The 25,910-nt window shown below is 41.8% G+C and overlaps 1 protein-coding gene across 1 annotated transcript; it reads right to left on the reverse strand.

The window, feature by feature from the left end:
• Nucleotides 1–1,054: 1,054 nt before the first annotated feature.
• On the reverse strand, nucleotides 1,055–19,980 carry ngfb (nerve growth factor b (beta polypeptide)). The gene is made up of 3 exons (XM_076741786.1): nucleotides 19,933–19,980; nucleotides 4,435–4,582; nucleotides 1,055–1,653 (listed from the first exon to the last, which is right to left on the reverse strand). Exon 3 carries the CDS (start codon nucleotides 1,640–1,642, stop codon nucleotides 1,055–1,057), a length of 588 nt encoding a protein of 195 aa, XP_076597901.1. The 5' UTR covers nucleotides 1,643–1,653; nucleotides 4,435–4,582; nucleotides 19,933–19,980.
• Nucleotides 19,981–25,910: the final 5,930 nt, after the last annotated feature.

Genomic DNA, 25,910 nt, shown 5'->3' on the forward strand with positions numbered 1-25,910 from the left:
CTGGCACCTACATTACCCACAATGCAACTCTGACAGTTCAGTTGGAGATTTGGGTGTGTTATGCTAGTAGCGGCTAATGTAGCCTCAAGCAGACGAGGAAGGCACTGCAGAGGTCTGGGGGTCTCCACACCTCCAGGTTTTTTTCACTTTCAAACTTGTCGTCTTCAGACCGAACCGACTCAAGTGACATCAGTTAAGGCAGTTTTTCAGACTTCAAGTAGCTGCTTCTGAACTGTGAACTACCTCCCAAAGACAGAGGAGTTCCTCTTTAGGAGTAATTCTTGGGGGGTTGGTGACTGTGCTCATGCTGACTCAGCAGTCAGGTCCAACCTCCACAAGCTGAACCTGAGTCACAGCGAAGACAGAGTAACACCTAGTCCACACGTGCACGGGTATTTTTCAAATCGTAGCTTTTCTATGCGTTTCAACCTTTTTTCCTCATACAGACAGTTTTAGGTCACTGAACATGAAGCTTTTGGGTGAAAATATTAAGAAACTCCACAACAGTTTTCAGGATGTGCACAGTTACACCCCCCTCTCATTAGGCCAGAAGCGTGACCTGCCTTCACCTCAGTAGGATCAGACCTCTGGTTGCAGGTTGCCTACCAGTAACAGCTTTTATTCAGGCTTCTGATTGGCCGACATTGCTTTAGGGTTAAAGGTCATATCACCGCTTGTTGGACTGGCTCCTGCTCTTTGCAGCACTTCAGTTGTGTTTTTCCATTTTCACGTGGACGAAGATTTTTAAAACAGCTTTTGTGGACAGGATTTTTATGAGGACAAACGAGGAAACCCTGTACATGAGGAGTAGGCACGAGTGACACAGCAGCAACCCTTTAATGTTTGGTTCACCTGAACAGGTAAAAGAGCGACAAACGTCACATACTGTTTGACCCAGGCCTGGTGTTTATACACGCAGTCCTGATACTTTGACGTATACCAATAATTTACTTTGTGCAGAAGGTGAAAGTCTTTGGTGATGAGTATGTCTGTGTTTGTACTGTGTTTCACTGAGCGTGCGACCCTGTGTGTGCGTGACGCGCGCGCACAGTCCTCACTGCCGCCATGACTTGCGGCTCAGCACGCACACGCAGGCCACGTTGATGCGTATGAGCCTCCACGCCACCAGGTTCTTAAAGGACGTCAGCGCTCGTACAAAAGTGTGTGAGTTGGTGCAGTAGGAGTTCCAGTGTCTCGCATCGATCCCCAGACAGCCAGAGCTGCCCGAGCGGGCGCTGTGACACGTCGTCTCAAAGAAGTACTGCTTCTTGTTGACATTGTTGATGTTGACGTCCGGCAGCACTGTCACCTCGTTGCCGGAGATGTCCGTGGCTTTGGTCTTGTTGCCCACCCAGACGCTGATGCTCTCACACACCGAGTAAACCCCGCGGTGCTGAGGCTGCCCTGCCCGCCTACGGGTCCTTCTGCCGGCACCCTGCGACCCCGCCGGCTCCGCATCAGGCGGCTGAGCGCTGAAGAGCACCCTGGGTGAGAGGTAGCGGCGTTTGGTGAGGAGTTTGGGGTCTACTGTGGGGACGGAGCTGGGGTTGCTGCCTGGACACTGTTGCTGCGCTGCTCCTGCGATGGCGGCCACAGCCTGCGCACTGAAGAGGAGGAACAGGACCAGCGTGGACGACCTCATGGGCACACAACCTGAGGGCATCGGCACAGTTACTACAGACATACACTTCAGAATACTCAATGATCAGACCCTTTACTGGCACGTTGACCCTGGTATCTCTCACTCAGTGCTCTGAAGTGCTCTTCTTCATGTTTCTGATACAGTGTCAAAGTACAGACAGGTAGATGTAAGAACAGCGCATCTTATATTTAGGCCAGTTGCAGGGCAGCAGATTCAGTGAAGTTGAACTGGAGAGTGTTTGAACAGTGGATTTAAGCTCCAAATCCTTCTGAGGCAGAAATTGCATTTCATTCCAGTGAACTTATGGAAGCTTTAATCCAGTGTGTGGATACTCCCCATTTTTCTTTCCCAGTTTCAAGGTACGACATGTCCAACAGTGAGATTAAGCTAATAGGCGCAGGTAGCAGCTCCTCTTTCAAGTGGAAAACACACCTTGCCGAACACTAAGGGTATGACACTTAATGCTCAGTGGCTTGGCAGTGAATGTTTTTACAAGTACAGTAGATACAAAATTCTGTGCCTGACATGCTTGTAGTTTTACAGGAGATTTACAGGAATTTCTTAGTCAGCTTCCATTTCCTGTAAGGCTGTCCCACAACACAAGAGCCACAGATCAAATGATTAAGTTTAGGTTAGAGGTGGTGAAAGGTCCAATTGTTAGGATTCTACCTTTTAGGCTAGGACATTGTGAAGAGTGGCAGTTGTAAAGGAAAAGGCAGGATAATGGGATGAAGGGTGAAAAATGTCTGATTTTAAATGTAATCGTGAAACGTGAAGCGGTTTAACGGATCATGGTGAAATGATCAACCTCATATCGCCCACAGAGAGGACAGTGATCTCTTTCCAGCTGTCTAATATGGTCTGTAGAAATATGGAGGGTTAAATTTCATTCTAGATTTTACCATTTTCTTTAGATCTATGGTTTTATGTTATGGATATTTGAACAGGAACACTGTCATATCTGTGGTTTTATGAATGAATAAATTGAAGCTGAGTATCCATCAGTTTTTTTGGGTGTTTGCCTCTCGACTCCAGAGATATTCACGATTTGAGCTGAGCTCGGCTAAGCTCACAGTCTAATATAATCTTTGCTCCGTATTCACAGACATGAAAAGGGAATCCATGATTTGTGTCTGGGTGAGGAGGAAAACCATCGTATTACTCCAGAAACTGAGCAAGAATTCACAGTAAAGAACACACGAATAGATCGTCTGTGTGTAAGCTAACCATGGGAACAGGTGTCACGTTGCCAGTAGGATCTAAGTAGACACTGTTGTGACATCCCATCATACCGCTCTCTTTTCATCACACCGTGACTTCACACAACAACACATCTGTCCATGCTGGCCGGCGTAAACTGACAGGCTGTGCACTGTATTTAACGCAGTACAACAAGAATGGCAGGCGTGTTAACACCTGCGGTGGCTCTGCCAGCAGGCTCCGTCAGGTAGGTTTATTACACACTGTGTTTGCCTCAGGTGTCAGGGTGAATGCCCTGGATTAAAACTGCTGGCACAACAAATCAAAAGAAAAATCACAGCCTGTACAGAAGAACATAATGTGAATGCCTACATCAATTAATGAGTGTGAGGTGCATTTAATTCAGGTTAGTATCTCCTCTCACACCTCCCCTCTCTGAGCTCGCTTCCTGTGTCTGGTGCAACGTTAGGACATGAGCAAAATGACATCAAGTGCCAGCTTGGATTGCTTGAGGACACCCGGGGAGGCTGATTTACAGCAGGAAGCAGAAAAAAAAAAAGCTGAAACCTTTGTTTATTGATCACAAGGCTGATGAAAAGGGAAAGAAAAAACATTAAAGGAGCGCAGCGCCTCCCCAGTGACTGCATCTCGTTCACACGAGGAAGTGAAAGGCTCTGAATGTTGAGAACAAACTCAGGACAAAACTGATGAGAAAGGATAAAAGTGATTTTCTCTGTGGCTTCTTTTAATGATACCAAGTTATTTGACAATTAGAAATAAATTAACGCTTAAATTGCTGCCTGAAACATTCTATAGGACACGTATCGCATGCAAAGCAAATATGTCTACTGTGAGTTTATCACAGACTTTATATATGTGTCATAGCAGAGCAGCACAGCTGTACTCAGTAACATTAATGATTGGTGGATTTCATTCTTATCTTTCACATCCAGTCCTGTGGTGTTAGACTGGCTTGCTGGCCTGCTGTACAGGACACCTAAATGGAACTGAGCCTTAATTAAAGCTTAGTTTCACGTGTGTTGAATCTACAGTGAAGAAAGTCTGTTGACAGACAAAGAGAAGAGACTGCTGTTTTATGGAAATGAGTGAAATTTTGAGTAGAAGATAAAAGTAAAACCTCTTCGTTATACAAAAGTACGATATTTGCCACCAAAATGCAGTGAAGTATAAAGTATCAGAAAATGGAAATACTCAAGTAAAATACAAATACTGCAGAATTGTACAACAGTACAGTACTTGAGGAGATGTACTTCGTAACATTCAACCAGTGGTTATTCTGAAATTTGACACTAAGAATTTCTTTACTGCAGATTTACATCCAGTTCCAAATATTGATTACTGATAATCGGTATTGACCCTAAATAAAACATGTCAGTCGACTCCTGGTCAGTTTGAATTTTCTACAGTATTCACTTCCATATTTTAGACTAAAACATGCTTGTGTCTTATTTTAGAGATGTCATCATGGAGTGAGTGTTTGAGACCCGACACAAGGTTTGAGCGGCTGGTCTAAACGCTGCTGCACGGATTGACGGGACGTCTTTGCCCACATCATCCACCTGTCGGTTTACCTTTTCAGTGTCTCCACGTGAACTGTAGCACCTTGTGGCTTCTAGAGGACGTGATTAGAGCTCCATGTGTTCTGGGCTCCTGCCATCAGGCCCGGCTGTGGCCCCCATCCAGCACACCTCTGCCCTCTTCTGCCTCCACTCTGTATCCCTGTTGAGAGACACGCAGAGAAAGCGTCTCACCGGCTCATAAACCCACTGTAAACACATTCTTTGTGAGACTGATACAGGAAGAGAAAGTTAATATGTTATTCCCGCTCGTCGGATCCTCACATACTGAACATACCGAAATAACGAAACAGACCTGCATAATGTAGATTATCTAGAGTGGAAACATGTAGTTTAGTTTTATATTAACGTCGTAAACCGTGTCAGCATTCCTTAATTTATGAGTTTTGACAGGTTTGTTGAGACTTAAATTCTTCTGCATTTTAACGGACAGATACAAAGCCAGACACGTAAAGTTTATTCAGGAACAGGTAGAAACCAGATCATTTAAGAATTCGGTATTTTGTGTATGAAGCCGCATACACACAGCAGAGGACTTAGAAAGATGTCAGCACCACATGACGTTTCTGTCCAGTGTCTCTTCTGTCTCTTAAATGACTCCATCAGGCCTGATTTCAGAGATGCGTGATTCATTTTTGTGCAGCGATGAAACGCAGACACCATTCCAGCTGCATAATCCATCACAATAAACCAGAAGCCTTAATTCTGTTTTGTCGTCTTGTTTTATCGTCATGTCGCTGTGCTCAAGTGTGTTTAAGTGTCAGCGCACTGCCTGCTCTGTTACATCTTACTTAGTGTCAACCAGCGGACACCCACTGAAAGGCTCTTTAAAAGATTAGAAATAATCCCTGAAAACAGCTTGACTTGACATTCATATAGATTTTTTACATTCAGGCTTTCTTTGCGAGTACTTTCCAGCACGGCTGAGGAAACACGCCATGCAAAGTGAAAGGAATGTAACATATATATAAACAGAAGAAAATGGGCTGTAAATCTAAATGACACCAGTGTATTCCTGTAAAGAGCCTACACTGGCACAGGAAGTGTTCCTGCTTTACGGCACCTCAACAGCGGTGGTCTCTGGCTGTCTCCATGTTTAAACCTGTGACCTTTCAACCGCAGGACGGGCAGTTCGACAAGCCAGCTGTCATAAGTCTCTGTCATAAAGTCTCACGCTCATCTTTTCTGCAGTGAACTGGTGGACCAACAGAGGTGGAAGAAATATCTAACTGCTGCTGATTCTAACAAAAAAAGTTTCAGCTGTGTGTTTCAGGTTTATTTCAGTTTAAGGAGCATAACTGCAAAAATACATGTATGCATAGGAAGCTGTACTGTACATAAACTATCCATTTTAAGCATTAAAGTTCAGTTTTGACCTTCAAAATACTTTGACAACACAATACCAACTCAAGGTCGACTTACTGACTTGTTATGGAGTTTACAGCTACATCATATTATCATATCTCGTAGTGGTCATTGCTGACTTGTGAGCACTTTTAGGTTGTTTTGTCCTAAAACTGTGTTAGATGAAATCTTAACAGAGCTCTCATATCAACAGATCCACCAAACTGCATTAGCCCTGTGATAAAGCATGTAAGTGGACCTTGAACCCACAATAAAGGAGAAACAGGCTCTTGACTCATTTCCTTTATAATAAGCCTCAAAAACCAGAAGTAAAATGTCCAATAAATTTATTTTTGATTTGCACCTTTTTGGTATTTTAAGTTTTATATTTGCACTCTCTCCTACTTTTTGCTGCAGTTGCTGCACTGCAATTTCCCTCGGGATAAATAAAGCTCTATCTTATCTTTAAATTTGATCTTCGTGTAGGTGTCAGATTCAGAGAACAGAAAGTACCTGAGATTTTGTGTAGATCCCAGCCAAGAATGATGCAGTCATTGTAGGCAATATGATACAGAGACTAAAACATTATCAGTTTTAATCTTTATTCAATCTTAGCTGTGACTCTCATTGATGTTTCATGCTGACAATTCAGCTTTAGGCTACTTGATACCAGCAGCCGAACCACCAAACATTATGAGATTTATTATGAAAAACCACAGAATGTGTCAAAGATCAACTGCATTACAGCAGCAGAGGAACATAAACTAACGTCATGGATAGTGTGTTATTAGAGTTAATATCTGTGTAAGGAGCACAGTCGGAGTTCTGTGAAAATAACAGGATCTGAATATTTGTGCTTTTAACTTTTTCCACCCACCCACCACGCAACCCACCACACACACACTCATACTGTTTGTGGACTGTGCAATATGTGCAGTATTTGCCACAGCTCTGCAATATGTGCAAATGTAGCATAATGCAGCAGAGGCCTATTTGCTCTATTATTCCTAACTCGCATACAAATGCAAAACAGTATATGTAGCATAATGAGGCATATTTTATAATTCTCAGCTGTATATAATTTAATTTAACTGAGCCTTTCAATTTTTAATGTTCACCTGGTCAAATTCCTGTGTGTATTGTGCCTTTGGCAAATAAAGCGATTCTGATTCTTCCTGTTATTATTTTGAAGCGGTTTCACAGCAACAGTTTATATATGATGAAAAATAACCATCATGCTAATCAAGAACAAATGTCGCACTTATTCTGAGGATCAGATTCTGGCCCTCGACACACAGCTGTAACAGCTACTAAGTGGTTAAGAAACATGCAGTCAGCAGTCTGTGGTGAGAGGAGAATGGCAACATTCATTCAAGCTACTAGGTGGGCTACAAATATGCACATAACAGCGCCATACAACATTTGTGTGCGCTGGAGCATCTCACATCGCAGTACTCATTGAACCTTGAAGCAGATGGGCTACAGCAGCGCACGACCACCTGATGACTGGAGAGTGGAAAAATGTTGCTTGTTCCCATTAATGGTGATGGTGCAACAATGAAGGACGTGCTATTTGTTGGCAGAACCCTCTCTGTCTTTAAGCAGGATAATGTGCGATGGCTGTGGAGCAAACACTGTGTCATGGCAGCTTTGGTTTGACTTCAGCTTCCTGAAACTGCCTGTCACTTCCCGGACCTGGCCCAATAAAACACAACTGGGGTGATGCTGAACAGCATGTTTGCAACACAACGTGCCAATGATAACACTGCAGGACGTGTTTTCGAGTGAGCATGAGCAAGATCCTCATGGAACATTTCCAAAACCTTGTTAAAATTTCAGGCTGTTCGGTGGTCATGCTCTCCCCCTTTTGTGGTACAAAAGTTGCCTTCAAGTGCAACAACTGTTTCATGTGGCTGCTATCTGTAGGCACTAAACCTCTAACTCACCACCTAATTCCAGTTTTTCTATTGTAATATGCATAGCAACAGCCTATGTCATCACTTTATTTATGCTTGTATCTTTATACATTTCATAGTTATCATTTATGTATGTTGTAAGCTATAATGAACCTATTATTTAAAATGTTCATGATCCATGTAATATGCATATAAGGTAGCCTATATAGTATTCTCATTATTTATTTATACCATGCCTCTGATCTCATACTGCCTTTTGCTCCTGATAATTAATTAAAGTGGGATCAATGGTTTTATTGATTTTAAAATGGATTTTATTCAATATATTTTATAACTCAGCTTCCTAGCTAAAATAGAAGTGTTCAGGATCAAAATGCACATTTGAACGTCTCCAATTCTTTGACAGGTGAGGAAACTACACCTGCTAGATCACGTGACATGGTCAAAAGCTTCAGAAAAGCTGCTAAATCGGTCTTGAGGTGAAATTGTTTTGTCAAATGCCGCTTCCAAGACGTTTTTTTTTTTTTTTAAACCATTTTAAGCGGAAGTGTTCGGGCCCCTCTGATTGGCTGTGCCTCCATAGCAATGGCAGCTGAGGCTCATGGGTATGGTAGTATATAGAGCCATATTTAAATGACAGTTGACCCGTATTTCTATTGAGGATGTCATAAAACAAACAAAACAAGACAAAACAGAAACAATTTACAACTTCAAATCAAACGCACCCGTTTCCAGTTAGCTTATATCACCGCCCTGCGCTTTTCTTCACTCATTTACAAACTATTTTACAAACATTTCAGAAGCTAGTTCACCTTTTTACAAATGTGTTTGGGCCGGACTCATTTTCAGCCGGTACTCAAATGTCGGTTCAAGCAGGAGAAGCGGAGTTTTGGGATTTAGCTAAACTAGCTAACTTTATTTCCATAAAGTTACTCAACGCGGAGATTTGGAGGATCGCCGCTTCGCTTCGTCAAGCTAAGTAACTCATTGCTGCTTATGCTAACACGCTTATGGTGACTTGATGCTTTGGCTTGTTCAGATGGTGTTTGTGTAGCTGGAAATGGTGATGCTGTGAGGCTGCAGCGTGTGGTTTTTGTGGTTAGCTGTTTTGGCGTTTGCCGGCTGCTGATATCTGCTATGTCATGTACTTTGCTTTGGTTTTACATGTGAATTTATGTCTCGTTTCTGACCTTATTTTTTCATCGGTTGTTGTCGGTCACAAGTATTGTAATGCTGTGTGCATTTCTGTGTGCATTTCTGTAACTCAGTATTTTAAAAGGAACTCAAAACGTTTTAAAGTAGATATTTGAGCACCTGGGAGGAAGTGGCAGCTTAATGGAGCTGTATGTATGTTAAGAATTGGCCACCAAATGGCAGTCAGCAGACCACCAGACAGCGGCCCTGTCCCTATGGTATGAATCTGGAAAATATGCTCCCATGGAAACCGCGCTCACGTGGTCCCGCGAGACATGGCAGATACCGGAACAAGGAAATCTAACAATATGGGCATTGAATTAGATAAATTTACTGTTTGTCAAACCACAAATGAGACAAGAATTAGGCTGGAAAAGGGTTTCTGAGTGCTGGGCCTCACTGATTACCGTACAAAAACACAACTTTATAACCTGTACAAAACCTGTGACTAAAATACTTAAACACTAGTTTTGATTTAATGGGAATTTTAATAGCTTCCACAGCAGTGGTTTTAAGTGATGACCTCAGACCTTAGGCACCAAATAGCCAGTCTGTACTCTATGATTTTAATAATCAATTAATTATTTTTCAACCTGGTTTTGGACTGTATGAATACATGTGTTCTGGGATTTTTGCAGCTTTCTGATATTTTGTAGACCAAATGATTAATGAATCAATTTGAATATATATGAAATGATTGGTAGATGAATCAATAGTGAAGATAACCATAAGTTATGGCCCACTTTGCAATACTGTAACGTATCTATTACAAGAGGCTCCTGCTGCACTTCTCCTGTGCTGTTACACTGCTGCTGTTGGTCATGTACAGTAGTATTTCAGCTTCACTCCCAGTCTCTGCTGTGCAAAGTCAGAGTTTAGACATAAAGCCGCAGCTTTTTACACCTGCAGTGTATTTCTTATAGCCTTTCCAAGTCATCTGACTGACTGAATTAAGACAAACTGTCTTGGTGCGGGATACTTTGAGGCTCCTGTAGATGCAGGTTCAGAGTGAAGGCAGACAAAACAGTTGTTCCCGTGTTGGTGTGAATTAACTGAATGTGCAAGCCAGTCATTTTATGTGGTCTGTTAGCCCTGAATGGAGAGGCCACCCACAACCACTGACCTACAACTCATTAGCTCTAATGGAGTCAGTTTAATGAGCCCCGTCTGGGATGACTGACAAGCAGCCTGGGGTGGCACACAATCCAGTCTGCAGACCACGAACAATCTACCTCCCTCTAAAAAAAATGGCAGTGGCTTCATTCATATGGTAAAAGTCACATAGCCCTTCTCGTAACCCGATCCTCCAGGGCTGGCTCTCATTCAAATAGGAAGGGAGGTGCAGGTGACTTTATCTGAAAGGCACCAATGGGCTTTGAATGACATGCTGCTCATTACGTTGCTGTGGTCATTCATGCAAAACTGCTCACCAGGTTGAGGCTTAGCTTCGGGCTGAATTTAAATCCTCAAACTCAGAGGTTCCTGGAGGAAAATGTGGGGATCTATATGAAATATGTATTGTTTTCACATTGATGGTGATAGAAAGAAATATGTTTAAGCTGTCTTTATTTTCTTTCCCTTCTTTCCTGAACTGCCCTGCCATGAGGTCTAGCCTGCAATATACTCAAATAATGGGACAGCTCTGCTGGCTGTGGAACTACAGCAAATATTCAACCCTTAAAAACGCATGAAAAATCAGCCATTTATGCCATAGCTTTGTGGTGAATGGATGTATAGAGAATGTTTCATAAACTACAACCTAGTGGAAATAATTAGGTCTGTGACTTTGCTTTTACAATTGACAATAAAACTCATCAGCTATTATGTAATTTGTTCAAATTTCAACAGAAGTCTGCACAACATAATTTGAGTATTCATTTTCTTTTTTTCAGAATACAAGTCTATAACATACACAATGGTAAAAACAGTCTAATCTAGATGGATCTAGACGGATGACACGTAGTAGATGTCTTGTCTTCAACAGACGTTACATTTTCAATATAGTCAGCAATAGTACATCTCCATGTGACTTATTTTTTCTGGATTTCTTTTTCCACAATCCCAAATTAAACTTAACAACTTTGCAGAGTGGTCCTATGTTATCTGAAGTGGTACAGGCTGATGTTAGCTTTATTGCAGTCATCTGAATTTAGAAAACAGCTTTTAAATCCTTTAATGTGAGGGTGAATCTTTTCAAATTGTACCCCCTAACTATAATTTCAGAAAAAAGAAACTGCTAAAACTTAAAATAAAATTTCCTCCTTTGTGACTTAATTGCTAGACTGTCACCATATTGCTGTTTGCCACTATAATTAGCCTTCAGTTACCGTCAAAGCGTTTCTCTCCAGTTGTTAGTTTGGCCTATTTCTTGAGCCACTCACATCTTAACTGATGGATGGGAATCCATCAATTAGTCATGCAGGCGGCTCTGCTGTGGTGGATTTCATAGATACACAAGGATAGGCAGGAAGGTGCAGGAACGATGGTGTATAAACATCTCTTACAGTACCGTGAATAGTGTTTTCAGTCAGAGATAAATAGGGCATAATTTTGTTGCTATGGCAGTGGTACAGTATATTCTTTCCTGAGGCGATAGTCACAGAGAGTAGGTTCACAGGAAGAAGAAAGGTTAAAATTAAAAAAAGCATGAGAGGCGTGGAAAGGAGATTGGCAGTGGAAATAGAAAATTTATGTGTGGCTGTATTCGGCTTTACTGCTAAATCGAGGAAGGGTTTAATACAGTTAGTAAGGCTGTTACTGAAATGCGTCTTGACTGAGGTCCAGCACAAAAAAGGTGAATGATAGTTCATTTGTTGTTCTCTCACTGATACTCCCCTTGGAGAAACAGCACTCTCTCTGAATACAGACCTCGCATCAGGAAGCCCTCAGTGTGTTTTAAAGTCTGTTTGACAAAGACCTGATCACACCCACACACCAACACTGCACAGCAGTAACAGCAGCAGGTGATAGCTGGCAAGAGGCTAAAGACGCCAAGACATTACAGTGAAGTTTGTGAGGGAGATAAACTGCGGGGAGGTCTGTGTGTCACTGAAGCATGGTTGTTTGCGTTCAGTTAAATCTGTAAAAGGAACTGAATTCTGAAGGAATTGTTCAAATCAGGATCTGGTCAATATTTGTCAGTTTAAGTTCCCGTGAATTCATAATCGATGTTTTTATCACTTATGTCTTGCTCTATACGTCACCTGTGCACCAGTATCTGGCTGAACAATGACAAAAAAATCATTTCGGAGGTAATATTAATTGTATTTTAGAGTTTCATATTGAACATTCAGCACTATTGGCTACTGTAAATACCAATCAATATCAACAAGTCCCTCCCTAGCTTCCTGTTTTTTTTACAGGAAACACTTAGCATAGCAGCCTGCTAGCTGTTTCATGGGAATTTCAAGCTCCATTTAGATTCTATGATTCATGAATTATTCGTACAATTTGGATCTCACCTTCACACCAGAGCTTCATACTAACTTGAAGTTACAGTATGTGAGTTTGGATTTTACCCAGTGTTTTTTAATTCTGAACTGATTATTGGCTGGAAACAGGCACAATTTTTAAAACCCAGTTTTACTATGGTTACAATCAAAAACCACCATAACATGATGTAACAAAATACAATACGAAAATAAAATACGATTTTAATTGCTGTCACTTCACACGTGCCAACAGACATGCTTCCACATGCCATTGGATGGTTTGCTGTACACAAATGTGAACACTGAGCATTGCAGTGTTCAAGGACTCATGTGCAACGCGTTTAAGATGTATTTAAGGTTTGAGTCTTTGCATGTGTACCTGCCTCAGCTTGTCCACAAGTTGGAGGGAAGTGAAATGTCTTATTTTGTCTTTTGGCAACTAGTCAAGGAAACACGTTAAGAAGGGTAATAGCATGCAATTGACGCACATAATTTCCCTTTTTTTTCTGACTGCTGTCCTGTTGTATCTAGTTGAAGCAATTTTCTGATTTACTGTTATCAGACAACTATGTGGGAAACAGTTTCCAACAAAATATGACCTTTGGTTGAGAAATGGGGCCTCTGCTGGCAGTCAGTCGTGATTTAAGGCAGATGTGTGAAAGTCTGCCTGGTGCTGAGACCTGAAGACCACATCAGGTCCAAACTGGGACCGAGCTGAGTCAAACCAAAGGGCAGATCAGGGAGGGCCAGTCAGTCATTCTGCCTTTTCATCCAGAGCTTTTAATGATGCAACAGATAGAAACTTCAGTTATCACTTGAGAGCGGATACTTTGATTGCAACATGTGGATGACAATAGGAGCCTGTTGTTTATGTTTACACAAAATAATAATATGGCTCTGTGGTTTTGTATTTACAAGCCGAGGCGTTCCCACAAGAGGACTTACGCCATATTTCCTGTTGACCGCTCAGATTATACAGCAGATCACGCATCTGCGCAGACCCGCAACAAGATCGACTGAACTTCATGACGTCAAAGATAAGTGAAAACAGCCCGAGAAAGAATGTGTCATAAAGTGTACAACATCTTTCTTTATACTGCCCAAAACCGAAGACACGAAATGCAATCAGCGACGAGGACAGAAACGACCGCATGAGAACGGTGAAAGGCGGATTTAACAAGGACAGTTTCATTACTCACTGATGGCTGTGTTTGGTCTCACTGCTCTGAGGAAACACAGCTGACCCCAGTTTCTATACACAATGTAACTAAACACAACACGCTCGGCACAGAAACGGGCTCCGCTCGAGTGCTCCAAATTAGTTAAATAAACCCTTACAACAATGACTCAGGGGCGATTGTTCAGCAATGCGGCGGAAGTTTAGTTTGTGCCGTTTGGGATCAAACCTCGCGGACCTCTGTCTCCTGAGGTGAACCATTCATTTCATTCATTTGTGAATTATCTTTGGCCCAGTTTAGAGTTGAACTTTCAAACAGCCTCCATCACCCGGAGCTGTCTCAAATTCTCCTGCTGATAATGACCCTGACCCTGCTGATTTTTGTTCTCAGGATCACAGCCAATTCACGTATTGGAGGACGTTGTGGTGGCAGATGCCAGATCAGATATTGCTTTCAGTGCTTGGATGGAGTAGCTGCTTTGATTTCTCTCTTCACTTAAGGAAATTATTTGGCCAGACCTTTACATCCTCCTGTGTCCACACTTGGCTGATGTTGAGTCTGTTACTGTCATATAAAAAAAAAATCATACAGATCCAGACACATCTTAGAAAATTTGTGGACATTCAAGCCATTTCACTCCCAGTCCAACGATCGTCTGTGTACACTTCTGTTCAGTGCTGTTTGTGTCTGTCAGTTCAAAGCAGTTCATATAGCATGTTGGTTTGTAGCGGCTTTGTTTGTCTGAAAGCATTATCCAGAGTGTATTCTTAGTATTGGAACAATCCAGCAGTTCAGTGGTTGTTTTGTAGTATATTGCATTGTGGCCTGTTGTCTTTGTGGTGACTCTTCTTTTGTGTGTCAACATATGTCCTAAATGCTGCTGTTTCCATTTTCGCCGAATGAAAACCAGGATGCAGAGGGGCCAAAGAGGCTCATAGTGGGTTCTTTTATGGAAGGATGTACACATTTGCAGTGAGTGTGCCACATGTTAACTTTGGACTTCATTAAGAGCCGACCCTCCTTAGCCAAAATATTTCAATTCTTTGTCCAGCAGCTCTCAGTTCAGTGCGAGACAGTCTGACGTTTGTCTGAATTATCGCTATTGTTTTGCCACCTTGTGGAAAAAGGACTACTTTTCCTTTTCTGGATTTTATTTTCATCTTTGCTTTGACATTTTGTGGCAAACTCTCACCAAATTGACTGTTTAAAGTCTGGGTTCACTGCGAGTGTGATATACCCGCACCTTCGTGACCAATCACGCAGCTTCCCGCATACACTCCGACACCTTTGGGCCTCTTTTGCTGCAGCTATTGTTCTCTTCACTGCAGTTTTCTGTATCCCTATATTATGGTTCCACCTTCTCCAAATAAATTCACCCCTGCTGTTATGGAGGGATAAATAAAGTGACGCCACAGAGGACGAGGTGTGTATGTAAAAATGCATACGTGGGGATGTGTTTGACGTTTTCTGCTTCAGGCAAATTTGACTGTTTGTATCGCGCCTCTGTTAGCGGTCGTCTGGGCGTTCTTTTAGTGGCTCAAATCAAAAAAGAAGATTTCTTTACACAATTAGTCCATACTCTGTGACTGCGATGACTCAGGTAAATTACAAGCTTGAAAAAGTGGAGTCAGAATACAAGTTTGGATATCGGACAGGCCCATTGATCCATGTTGATCCAGTTTGCCTTCAACAGTATCGAAAGATCGTGGAAAACACTCAGCATCAGTACGAGCTTTGGTTTGAACGGTAACGTAATCATATATTTTGAACAATACACATCAGTCATTTCCATTCTAAGAGCCCGTTTCCCTTCTGAAATGGCATTATTGTAGAGTCGACTGTGTGTGAAAGAGCAGAAGTTGCAGATGGGGTTGAGTTGTAGTTGGCGTGCTGGATGAGCAGAGTGAGTCACAGTTCACACACTGTGTGTGTGGCCTTATTGTAACTCGCACTCTGAGATGATGAGGTACTCCTGCTTGCAGGGGCACTTCAGTGAAGAGCGGCATTGCAGCTCAATCACAGGCACAGGCTTGTTGTATGTCTGCTGCTTCTCCCTACAGATATTCACTTTTCCACTGTTTTTGTATCCCATTTTAATCTGCTGTCTTTAGTCAGAAATTGTGAATTTGGACCGGTGGCCAATATTAATGTGCACTGTCGTATCAGAGGAGCTGCTCGTGAATTATTAGGAGAGCGAACACTTTCTACTGAGGCACAGCAGTAGATTTAAACAGTTGCCTGTTTGTCTTACCATGTACTTAAAGTGGGTACCATGCTCCTCGAACTATGCCTGAGGCTGCAAGAGATGATGGGACATGTCTGCATGAAAGGATAGATGCTGATGCAATTATATATGAAGGGTGGCTAATCAGGTTTGAGGGGAGGAATAACAGAAGCCTCTGTAATTGTAGACAATTACAGTCCTGCTTTTTGGGGGGCAGAAAAAGAGGGAAATTATCAAAATATTCATCCTGTGTATTATGACACCTAAACATGGTGAGGAACAGTTATCTTTACAGAGAGTGATTTAAATTAACGTACAGCGTTTCCACGTCCTATCAGGTGCCTCTTCTGTGTCAAAGTCTGTCAATTCTTTCAGCCTTCACATGACTACATATGACACTGCACTCCTCAGCTGCTCACCATGAGGCGGCTGAAAGAAGTGGACGCTACACAACCCCTTTTAGTACAATTTCTTCTTAATGGTGAATGATTGTGCTGTCTGCATTTAAGCAAAGGGAAAAAAAACACATACAGCAAAGCTATCCACGCTGGCTGCTTTGTGATAAGTGTACTCTCTGCTTTGACTTGTGAGTTTCACACTAGTGGATCATCCATATGGACTTCTGAACACAGTAAAGCCAAAACACATTTTTGATTAAACGGACGCCAAATATTGTGAGAGGCCAGGTGAGGAACGTGATATCGTTTGCATGTTTGCTTTATGTCCTCCCGCTCACCCAAAGCCACGTGTCTACACACACGCTTCTGTGTGTCTTGACAATGATATGCGTTGCTGATTACTTGAACACAGAGTAATGAGTATGTCTGGACCTCCCAAACGAAGGTGCTAATTAAGGCGGTGGGACACTGTTTTTCCTGTGACTTGTCCTCAGCTGACATGTCTGTCTGAATTGTCAATTGTGAGAATATTGAGGCATAAACTCATCGATTGTTTAGTCTATACAACGTCGGAAAGGGAAAAATGTTCATCACAAGTTCCCGGAGCCCAAAGTAAAGACTTTGAATTGCTTGTTTGTCCAACTGAAAGCCAAGTATATATAATTTGCAATGATGTAAAACAGACAAATAGCACATCACATTTAACAAGACAGTCTTTGAGAGAAAAACTGACGTCCTGTCACGAGTAAATGCTAATCACCTAATTGATTAATCAACTTTCAGCAGCACTACTCAAAACTTTCCTCTCCTCTATCCAGTAAAAACAAGAGTGCTGCCCAGCAGTAGAATAACACATCAATATCTATGCTGAACTAGATGTGACTAAATTATAGTTATCAGCTTAAGCAAATATTGCAGGCTTACCATTCTTGAAAAACTGCATTAAATGTATACGACTCTAAATTTAACTTGTTATTGCAGTTTGCTCCATGTTGCCCAAATTCTTAATTTTTGGATCGGAGAAATGTTTAAAGAGCAATAAAGGAAAGTGTCCAGTGGAAAGCGTGTGTGATGGCCAGTTCTTGTCCAACCCAAAACTGACGTTTCTGTTTGGCTGCAGTCAAACTGAATATAAGAGCACATGTTGTGACATTTCCACAATTTTCCAACCTGTTCGGATTTGAACGTTTTTCAGTTTTTCATGAACAGAATGTGTTGCGTTCAGTGTTAAACTCGGTCTGCAAGCGTTGTGGTAGATGTGATGGTAAAAATATGGAGTTCATTTGTTTTTCCATCTCTTGTGGTATGCAGGGCAACAATGTACATCAGTGGAGCTGTTCTACACACCAGCATTCCTCACTGCTGAACAATCTGTGCCACAGGTGGATGAACAGGGTCTGGCAGGCCAGGCTCGGGCTCTCAGACAGGTTACAGATGCTGTACGGTCCATCTGAGTAGAACCAGGCTGTTCAGGCTTCTGTGTGTATTAAAACAAACCTGTTCTGGACAGTCAGCGACACCTTTTTCTGAACTAGAGTAGAAGAAGAGATGAGTGGTGTCCACTGCAGAGAGGTGACCTGATAAACATGCACACTCTGGGTTATTGTCATTCTGAGTTTTGTTATGTATAATCCATCTTTTCTTTCCATTCGTCTGTTCGACAGACATCTGGCTGTTTATCTTCAGCTCTGTTTCGCTTTGTTGGAGATGTAATGAGGTCCAGTCCTACATCACAAGATTTAAAAGTGAACCACTGACAGAAAAATCAAACCGGTTCAAGAGTTGAAACTAGTTTTATTAAGCAATAAATGTACATCTGGTGGATAATGTTTGTTGTCGTTTTAATGGGACGGTCAACGGCTCCAAACCTCAATAACGGGATCTTTACGTGTTAATAGTACTAACAGAGTATTTCATGTTTTTTCCATCTACATCGTGTACCTCTTTTACGTGGAGTTTTTATTCAGTCTCACATCCTGGCGGCCCTGCTCACCACTCGCTCAGCAGCTTCACAATTATGTGTCAGACAGCTTTTTGACATTTCAAACACACAAGAGTTGAAAGTTTGCATGTGGAAAAAAAAGCGCCACATAGTGCTACAAAGCAGCAAACTAGGATCTTACAGACGCCATTGGAATGTAAACAGTCACAATCCTAATTTTGCCCCGATATTTTCTGCCATGGGGAGTACAGTTGCGCAACTCCATGAGGATGTTGTGGAGGACAGCGTCTTTAAGGTCAAAGTTCAATCGAGTTCAAGTTCAGATATCAGTTTAGTTGAACTTTGGCAGCAAAGCCTGGTGGAAATTGACCAGAGTGGCCTTACTCTGCGCAATGTCAAACTTCAGCTTTTGGTGTTTCCTTTGTATCTCATGACTTTCGTAAAACCTGCTTTTACTGGATTCTTAGAAGTGTGTAACAGAGAAAATGTGCAAAACTACACACTTCATATATGACGCAACTGAAAAGGTGTTTTTAGCCGATGTGAAGCGCGGCAGAGCTCTGTCACCTCACATGCATTCATGTATTTTGTAATTGATCTGTAACTGAAGTGACCACGACTTCAACTTCAAAGGTTGACGACAGACTCAAACCCTCATTGCAGAGAGTAAAATTAGTCTTTACATGAAGCTGCCATTGATGATGATGAACAATTTGACAGACAAAAGACCAAACACAGATCCCATCAGAGCTGCACTGGGGGAAAAAATACTGAAATAGGCTTTGTTTATTTCCTTTCCTTTACAAATGTACTGTAACTCAACATTGAGAGCAGCATCCTACCTTCAGCCCACCCCCCTCTGATTTCATCACTCTGACTTCATCACTCTCTTTGTCACTGTAAACTGACTACTGCCTCTTTTGTGTGTGCAGAGAAGCCTCCCTATTGATAGTTTATTTTTCATGCCAGTTGATAACGGCCATATGGTTTAGTTTATAAATGAGTTGCTCTGTTCCTATATTCACTATGTAGCCCAAAAGCAGACCCGCTCTTTGTCTGTAAACTCATTACATACTTAAACTGTTAAACCTTCCACCCCAGCAAACATCTAGAGGTGATTTTTCTCAAAACAGGAAAGTGCTCATTACAGCAGAGTGCAAATGAGTTATAAATCATACGTATATTTAAAGCTCTCTTTGAATTGCTATTTCAAAATAACGAATATACAGTGGCTATTTATCAAAATAGCTTAGCAAGTCTTCTCGAGCATAATCACCTGCTATTATGTCAAGAATGCAATCATTTGTTTTACCTCTGTGGCAAGCACAATTTGAGAAAACTACCCTGCAGCTAGCTCCTCGTTTCCAACCCAACATACCATACAAATACAGAAACTCTGCAGGAATGCTTTGAGAATGTTACCTAGCCCAAGGAGCCGAGCGCAGGTCTGATCACTGCTATTGTAACCTGAGGAGCCCGAGGCTAAGCTTCAGCAGTTTCTGAGGGGATGGAGGAGATGATCAGTTCCCTGTCGGGTCTGATCTTCAAACCTAAACCCACATGATCTGTTTGAAATGTAACTCTTGCCAGGTAACTTTCATAGAGATATGCACATAGAAAGTGGAGAAATTAACCTTGTTCAACACTTTATGTCCTCACATTGTTAACTGAGGTTTTACTCTAACCTAAAAGCTGAACCTATGCAACTATTCAATATCCAAAAAAAATCTCTCCTTCCTATGTAATGCAAAAACATGTACTACAGTAACTACTTTGCTGTTTTGCATTTTACACAGTAGTAATGTACACAGTAGTAAGTTACTGTAGATTCATGCAGAGCAGATGAAGGTAAAACAGTCCTCTACCTCTGCAAAAGCTCCCTCTTGTCGTCACTGATGCAAGACCCTCGAGGATCACTGAAATGTACTCCAGTTTGTGACCAAATCCACGAGATGCCAGGGAGCGGAAGAACAAATGCTTTGTCAATTATCCCAAACAGTCCTTTCTGAGGCTTGCACTTGTTTGAAAAGTGTTCTGAAAGTAAGTGAGGAGCGTCCAAGTGGCTGCAGGGTCTGCCTGACTGTGGAGTGCTGCAGGTCCTAGTGCCTGCCCTCTGAAAGCCACCAGCAAGGGTTGGCGTTGATAATTCATTTGGTTATATGTTTAACATATTTTACTATATGTCATTGTATGTTTAAGTATTGTTCAGAGAAGGTTTCATGAAACACATTAGTACTACTGCTCCTACAGTTACTGTAGTTTCCACAGTAGATCAACCAGAATAAACATTAAATTGAAACTCCTATTTGTACTATAACAGCCAGGCTATCAATGTGGCTTCAGCTTGACCCTCACTTTGGTCCAGACTGCTTATCTCAACAGCTATTGGATGAATTGCCGTGAAATCTGGATATCAGCGGTGCCTAGAGGATAAATCCTAATGACCAAATACCTGCAACACTAATGGCCTTCCCGTCAGTCTCTGCTGTACTTTGTGTTTAGTCAGTCAGAACATGTTAGCATGCTAACTCACTGAGATAATGATCGTGGTAATCATTACACCCACTAACACCATTTTGTTCGCATTGCTGTGTGAGCATACTGATGTTAGCGTTTAGCTCATGCACTGCTGTGCCTAAGTACCGTAGACACTTGGTCTTGCTCCTTGCATGGCGATGCATCCCTTCATTCAGTTTGGACTTTTTCCTCATTCGTACCCCTAATTCTTATGCTTGTAGTCTGTGACATGATAGCGCTGATGCACCTTTCTGCACAGTTTGTTCACAGTAATATTAATTTGTGACATATGGTTCACTGTTTTTTCCATTGCCCAGGACTTTTATCAGTGTTTTTACTTGCAGAAGGACATTTGTTCTACATTTGATGTAATACTTCTAAAAAATCCCAAAAAGCAAAAAATGTATTCTGCCTCCTTAGGGTTTCCCAAAAGTATTGCTACCTCAAATGTATAACCCATTTCTATTTGGGTTTCTCCTTGTCAAAAGCAGATGTTTCACAGAGACAGATGTTTATGCGTTCACCTTCGTTCAGCAATTCATTTCCAAGGGTTTCTCATTACAAATGTACTCATTTGGCTGATATTACAGTCAGTACTGGTGAACCTTTGAACTCTCATGCTGGAATATTTTTTTTTCTATCATCCCTAAAAGAGATGCAAAACATCTTGCCAACCAGGAATTTGAGGATTCTTTCATTTCATTATTTCCCCCAGATGTTAAACTGCTGAAATTGTTCAACTTTTTTTTTTTAAACTGACGTAATTGTCGACACCAGCTCTCACACAGGATAAAGTTACAGAGTGCGTTGGTGTTTGAAGCACTGAGAGTGTGTGTGTGAGTGAATAGTGCTGATGTTTCACTAAGAGATTTGAGCTTACAGGTGAGACTGCATAAACTAATCCAGCTGTGGAGAAAATACATATGTGGCTGAGGGTGGGTTTGTATAGATCTGTGTCCTTTCTCTCTAATCTCAACCTTCACAAGTAGTTTTAATGCAAGGTCACTGGATCATGTGAGTTTTTCTTTCACCCTGTCCGCATAAATTAGATAATGATTGAGATTTCTTTTTTTAAATAAGCGCTTCAGTGTGTTTGTATTTATACAGCTCCCAGCCTCACACATCTGGATCCTTATAAGAACATATGTGGAAGCAAAACCTGCTTACCATATTACACAAGGATTACACTGTCTTTGATTACTGCCGTGAACTCTTTGTAGCACGGCTGGTGTTTTTAAGAGTGGTCATGGCCGTGTTGTGAGAAGCTGCCCTCTGGTTTTCTGATCGTTTTTCAGCGAGTAGAACTAGTTCTGTGATGGATTAAACTTAATTTGTCATCTATTAACATTACAGTTAGACTGCTTTTTAGGGAATATGAATGACCAGACACCCATAACAGACAAGTTACATCAGTGGATTCTTCCCTCTTTGGGGATTTGAAACCTGCCCCCCGAATGATCTCCTGTAAAACTCATTTGTAGGAACCCATTTAGTCACTCAGGCCAGACCAGACTGTTCTGCTCTTTATCACAGATTTTGGACATCTTTGCACATGGCCGGGAATAATCGTAACAGAGGAGGAAACATGCCCCGGAATAAAAGCGACTGAGGAGGAAACATAAGTCTCACATGCTTGTTTTCAGAGACGGACAGCAATTGATGAATGTTTCCAGTGTTCAGACATGAACTTGTAGGTCACAGACCTTTTTTATAAGCTGTATTTAACTAAACAGGTTTCTTGAGGGAGCGAAAATACAGGGAAGGTCATTTTATTGTTTGTTTTTGTATTGCAGTATCTTGTGTAAGCATGAAATGGTTTTGAAATTTTAATTTGGCAGTAGCACGCAGCCAGCCCCTGACCATGGGAAAGTACGTGTTTGCATTTTATTGGCTTTTATGAGCCATTCTTCTTCCAGCAACTGTGCTGTTGACTGAAGGTCAGGATGGGATATACTATACATTATTACTTTATCTTATAATCAGCGTAATTTGAACAGCCAGATCTGTTCTTATGTAATGAGATGGAGGCCAGTCATGGAATGAGACACTCTTATTGGGTGGATAAGCTAGTCAGTGTGTGCACAGTAGATGACAGGAAGAGCATTATGGCTCATGTTTTTACGGTGGCTTCAGGGGGGAGATGATGGGAGGCAAAATGAAGTGATCTATCTCTTCTTTTAACCTCTACTCTGAGAGTATCATTGAAACTGAGGGGAATATAACATGCACATGGTCAGAAAACAAGGATTTAACAGCTGAGTACCATTTTTAGCCCTGTTTTGGATTAATTTTTCTTCTAGAAAAATGTCTTACTTAGTGTGATTTGAGTGGAACCACATGAAAAGGTTTAAATATAGGTTGCTGACAATCCCAAAGGAAGCCAATTAGTCTAAAAAAAATGGATGCAACAACAAACCTCATGCTGTTACAATGACCCTTTGTGATAGACAAGTTCTTGGCAAAGAAATAAAAACCAGAAATGAACAAAAAAACCAAAACATGCACTTGGTATTAAACTAACAAATTCCTTCTGAAACTAAACCAAGGTGTTGTTTAACACAGTTTGAAGCACCAGGGCCATGAATGGTACTTCATAGAGGACCGCAGATCTGCTCATCTTGTAAAGCAACACTGTAACTCTCAATTTCTCTGAAGAAGAAAAAAGTGTGGTGATCCACATCTGGCCTTCATCAGCCACATCAACTCAGACCCAGCCTTCGAAAAGACAGCTGACTTCGTGGAACTGAGCAGGAAGTAAGGGTTTAATCTTCATTCTGTGAAACATTCAGATTTGATTACCACAAAGACGGTGATTTTGACCACATTTCACAAATTTCAGCTTCATGTCATCGGCTCCCTGTGCACGTCAGACCAGACTGTAAGGTGCTTCTGATGACTTATAGAATTGTGTATTGGCTCGGCCCCTCTTATCTCTGTGATCTCATTAAATTCGATGTCCCATCCCGTGCTCAGAGCACTGGGCTCATGTGTGTCAGCTGGCTGCGGGGTCTTTTCCTCTCATGCCCCCTTTATCTGCAGTAATCTCCCTGCTAACATGAGACAGTCTGACTCTGTTTAGGTCTTCAAATCTAAGCTGGAAAGTCATCAGTGAACATGCCAAATAATATTATAGGCTTTTTTTATTAAAAATTCCAACAATGGTTCAAACCGGGATTGAACAAAATAACTGATTGGTAATCAGCTGTTGGGATTAGAGCCTTCTACTCCTGCGGGGATGTCCCTAAAATACATTAACTGTTTACTGACTCACAGAGGGACCTTGGCATGGGTAGGCCTTAGAATACTATCGTAATATCGCAGGGTAGTTTTTTGATAATGATATTCATGGCTGTATAGTAAAATGCTGAAAAATCTGTTCTCTGGACTTCATATCGTGAAATTTACTCTCATGCTGAAGGAAAAAAGCAGACCGAGCAGGAAACAACGCAACGGCAGGGTTGTAAATATTAATTGCAGGAGCTACTGTGGTTAGCAGGCTAACAACAGTATTCCAGAAATAGAACATTATACAGTGTTTTATCACCTTATTTTCATTGCCTTCTATTAATGTCCTTCCACTCACTGCAGCCAGGCAGCGTCTCATCCAGTCTAGAACTTTGTACGAAGGGAAAGGCGCTCGGTCAATTTGCAGCTGGCAACGAAAACACCCCATTATTCATAGAAATGAATGTGGAGTGAAATCCAGTGTGACTGTATCCACAGTGTATTTTAAGACTACACGGGCTGCGTTCACGCTAATTTGAGCAAAGTATGTGCTGCCAATTTGCTCCAACTTTATTTTTGTCTTTTAAAGTGACAGCCCCGTTACAAGTTCAGTACGCATGTTAGGAGACTCTTGACTCTTGACCTTAGGTTGTTTAATCTGGTTTGGGCTCAACCATCAATCTTAAATGGAGTCTCACAGCCAGCGGCGGTCTGCCTCCTCTGAAACAAATGCACTGGGGGGAAAAAAAGGAAATCTATGAAAGGTATGTAAACTCCTTTGTCAGATTATCTATAGCAAATTGAACACCTGACCTACGTAATGATCTGAAGGATCTGTTCTCAGACCACCGGCCAAAACCAGGCTAAGCATGTGCCCTGTGACCTCCACTCCACACTGACTAGATTAGCCCGGGGCCACCGGGCAGATAGCCTTTCAGGAAAAGGCTCCCCTCCTCTTGAGGACAATGGCTGTGTTGTCTTTGACAGAAAGGACCATTTCGGCATTGGATTCAATTTCTTATAGAACAGAAGAATTCAAAAAATTTTGCCACCATTCTGTAATTTCACGTCAGGCTGTTTGGTTCTTTACTGTCCTGAAATCTTACGGTTCTCAAGCAACAACGTTCAACCTCATACGTTCTCCACTGTTCCCTCTTATTACCTCTGCCAAGGAGCTTATGGCTTCAGTTCAGTTTGCGTTTTTGTTCGTTTGTCAGCAGGATTACGGAAAAACCACAGGCACAATTTTCATGAAACGCGGTGGAAGAGCATAGCGTGGATCAAGGAATTGCCCATTAAATTTTGGAGCGGATCTGAATCACGGGGCAGATACACAAATTATGTTTCACGAAGGTTAAATGCCGGACATCTTAAAATCCAGTAGATGGGACTAAAGTTCAACAGTAACGAAACATAGCCAACAGTAGAAATGCAAGGACTCTATATCACAAACCTCGTTCAGCGGCACCAGTAATCCTCTGGGGTAGTTGACACGTGTAGCTGCTGAAGCTTCATACAGAAAGCAGTCTTGATGGAGCGCTCGGGGACCGTGGTTTCATGGAGAACCGGCACAATGGTAACATTGCTTTTTTTCTCAAACTGAGGTGTGGCTGTGGAGACGTGAACACACACATATCATGCAACGAATTATGCTCTTACTCACATCTCAAATGTGAATAGATAGGAAACATACCTTGACATATATAATGGTGCGGCTTGTAGATCTGCCTACGATAGGACAGTGGACTTCTGGCTTTGGCGGAGGTCTGCACTCTCCAAAAGCCCTTCTATTTTAGAAATACAGAATGTTTGGCTTTATATCTTTGTACAGGCTACAGCAGTTCTTCAAATGTGCAAATGATTTGTTCAGAACCTCCTGTACTTCCTCTTCAGCCTTGTCTCCTTCTGTTTCATGACATGATTCTCAGCACATCTGTGTTTACAGCTGTGATGATGATGATCGAGGGATCTACTCTCTCTACTTAGTGTTTGTTTACAAAGGGCTCAGTGTGTGTGTGTGAGTGTGTGGTTGGTGGGAGGTTGTGTCGCTCTGTGAGGACTGACTGCTGACAGATGAGCTTTCATTTACCACAGCTGTCAT

Source organism: Chaetodon auriga, chromosome 2, assembly GCF_051107435.1.
Source record: "Chaetodon auriga isolate fChaAug3 chromosome 2, fChaAug3.hap1, whole genome shotgun sequence".
Lineage (NCBI taxonomy): Eukaryota > Metazoa > Chordata > Actinopteri > Chaetodontiformes > Chaetodontidae > Chaetodon > Chaetodon auriga.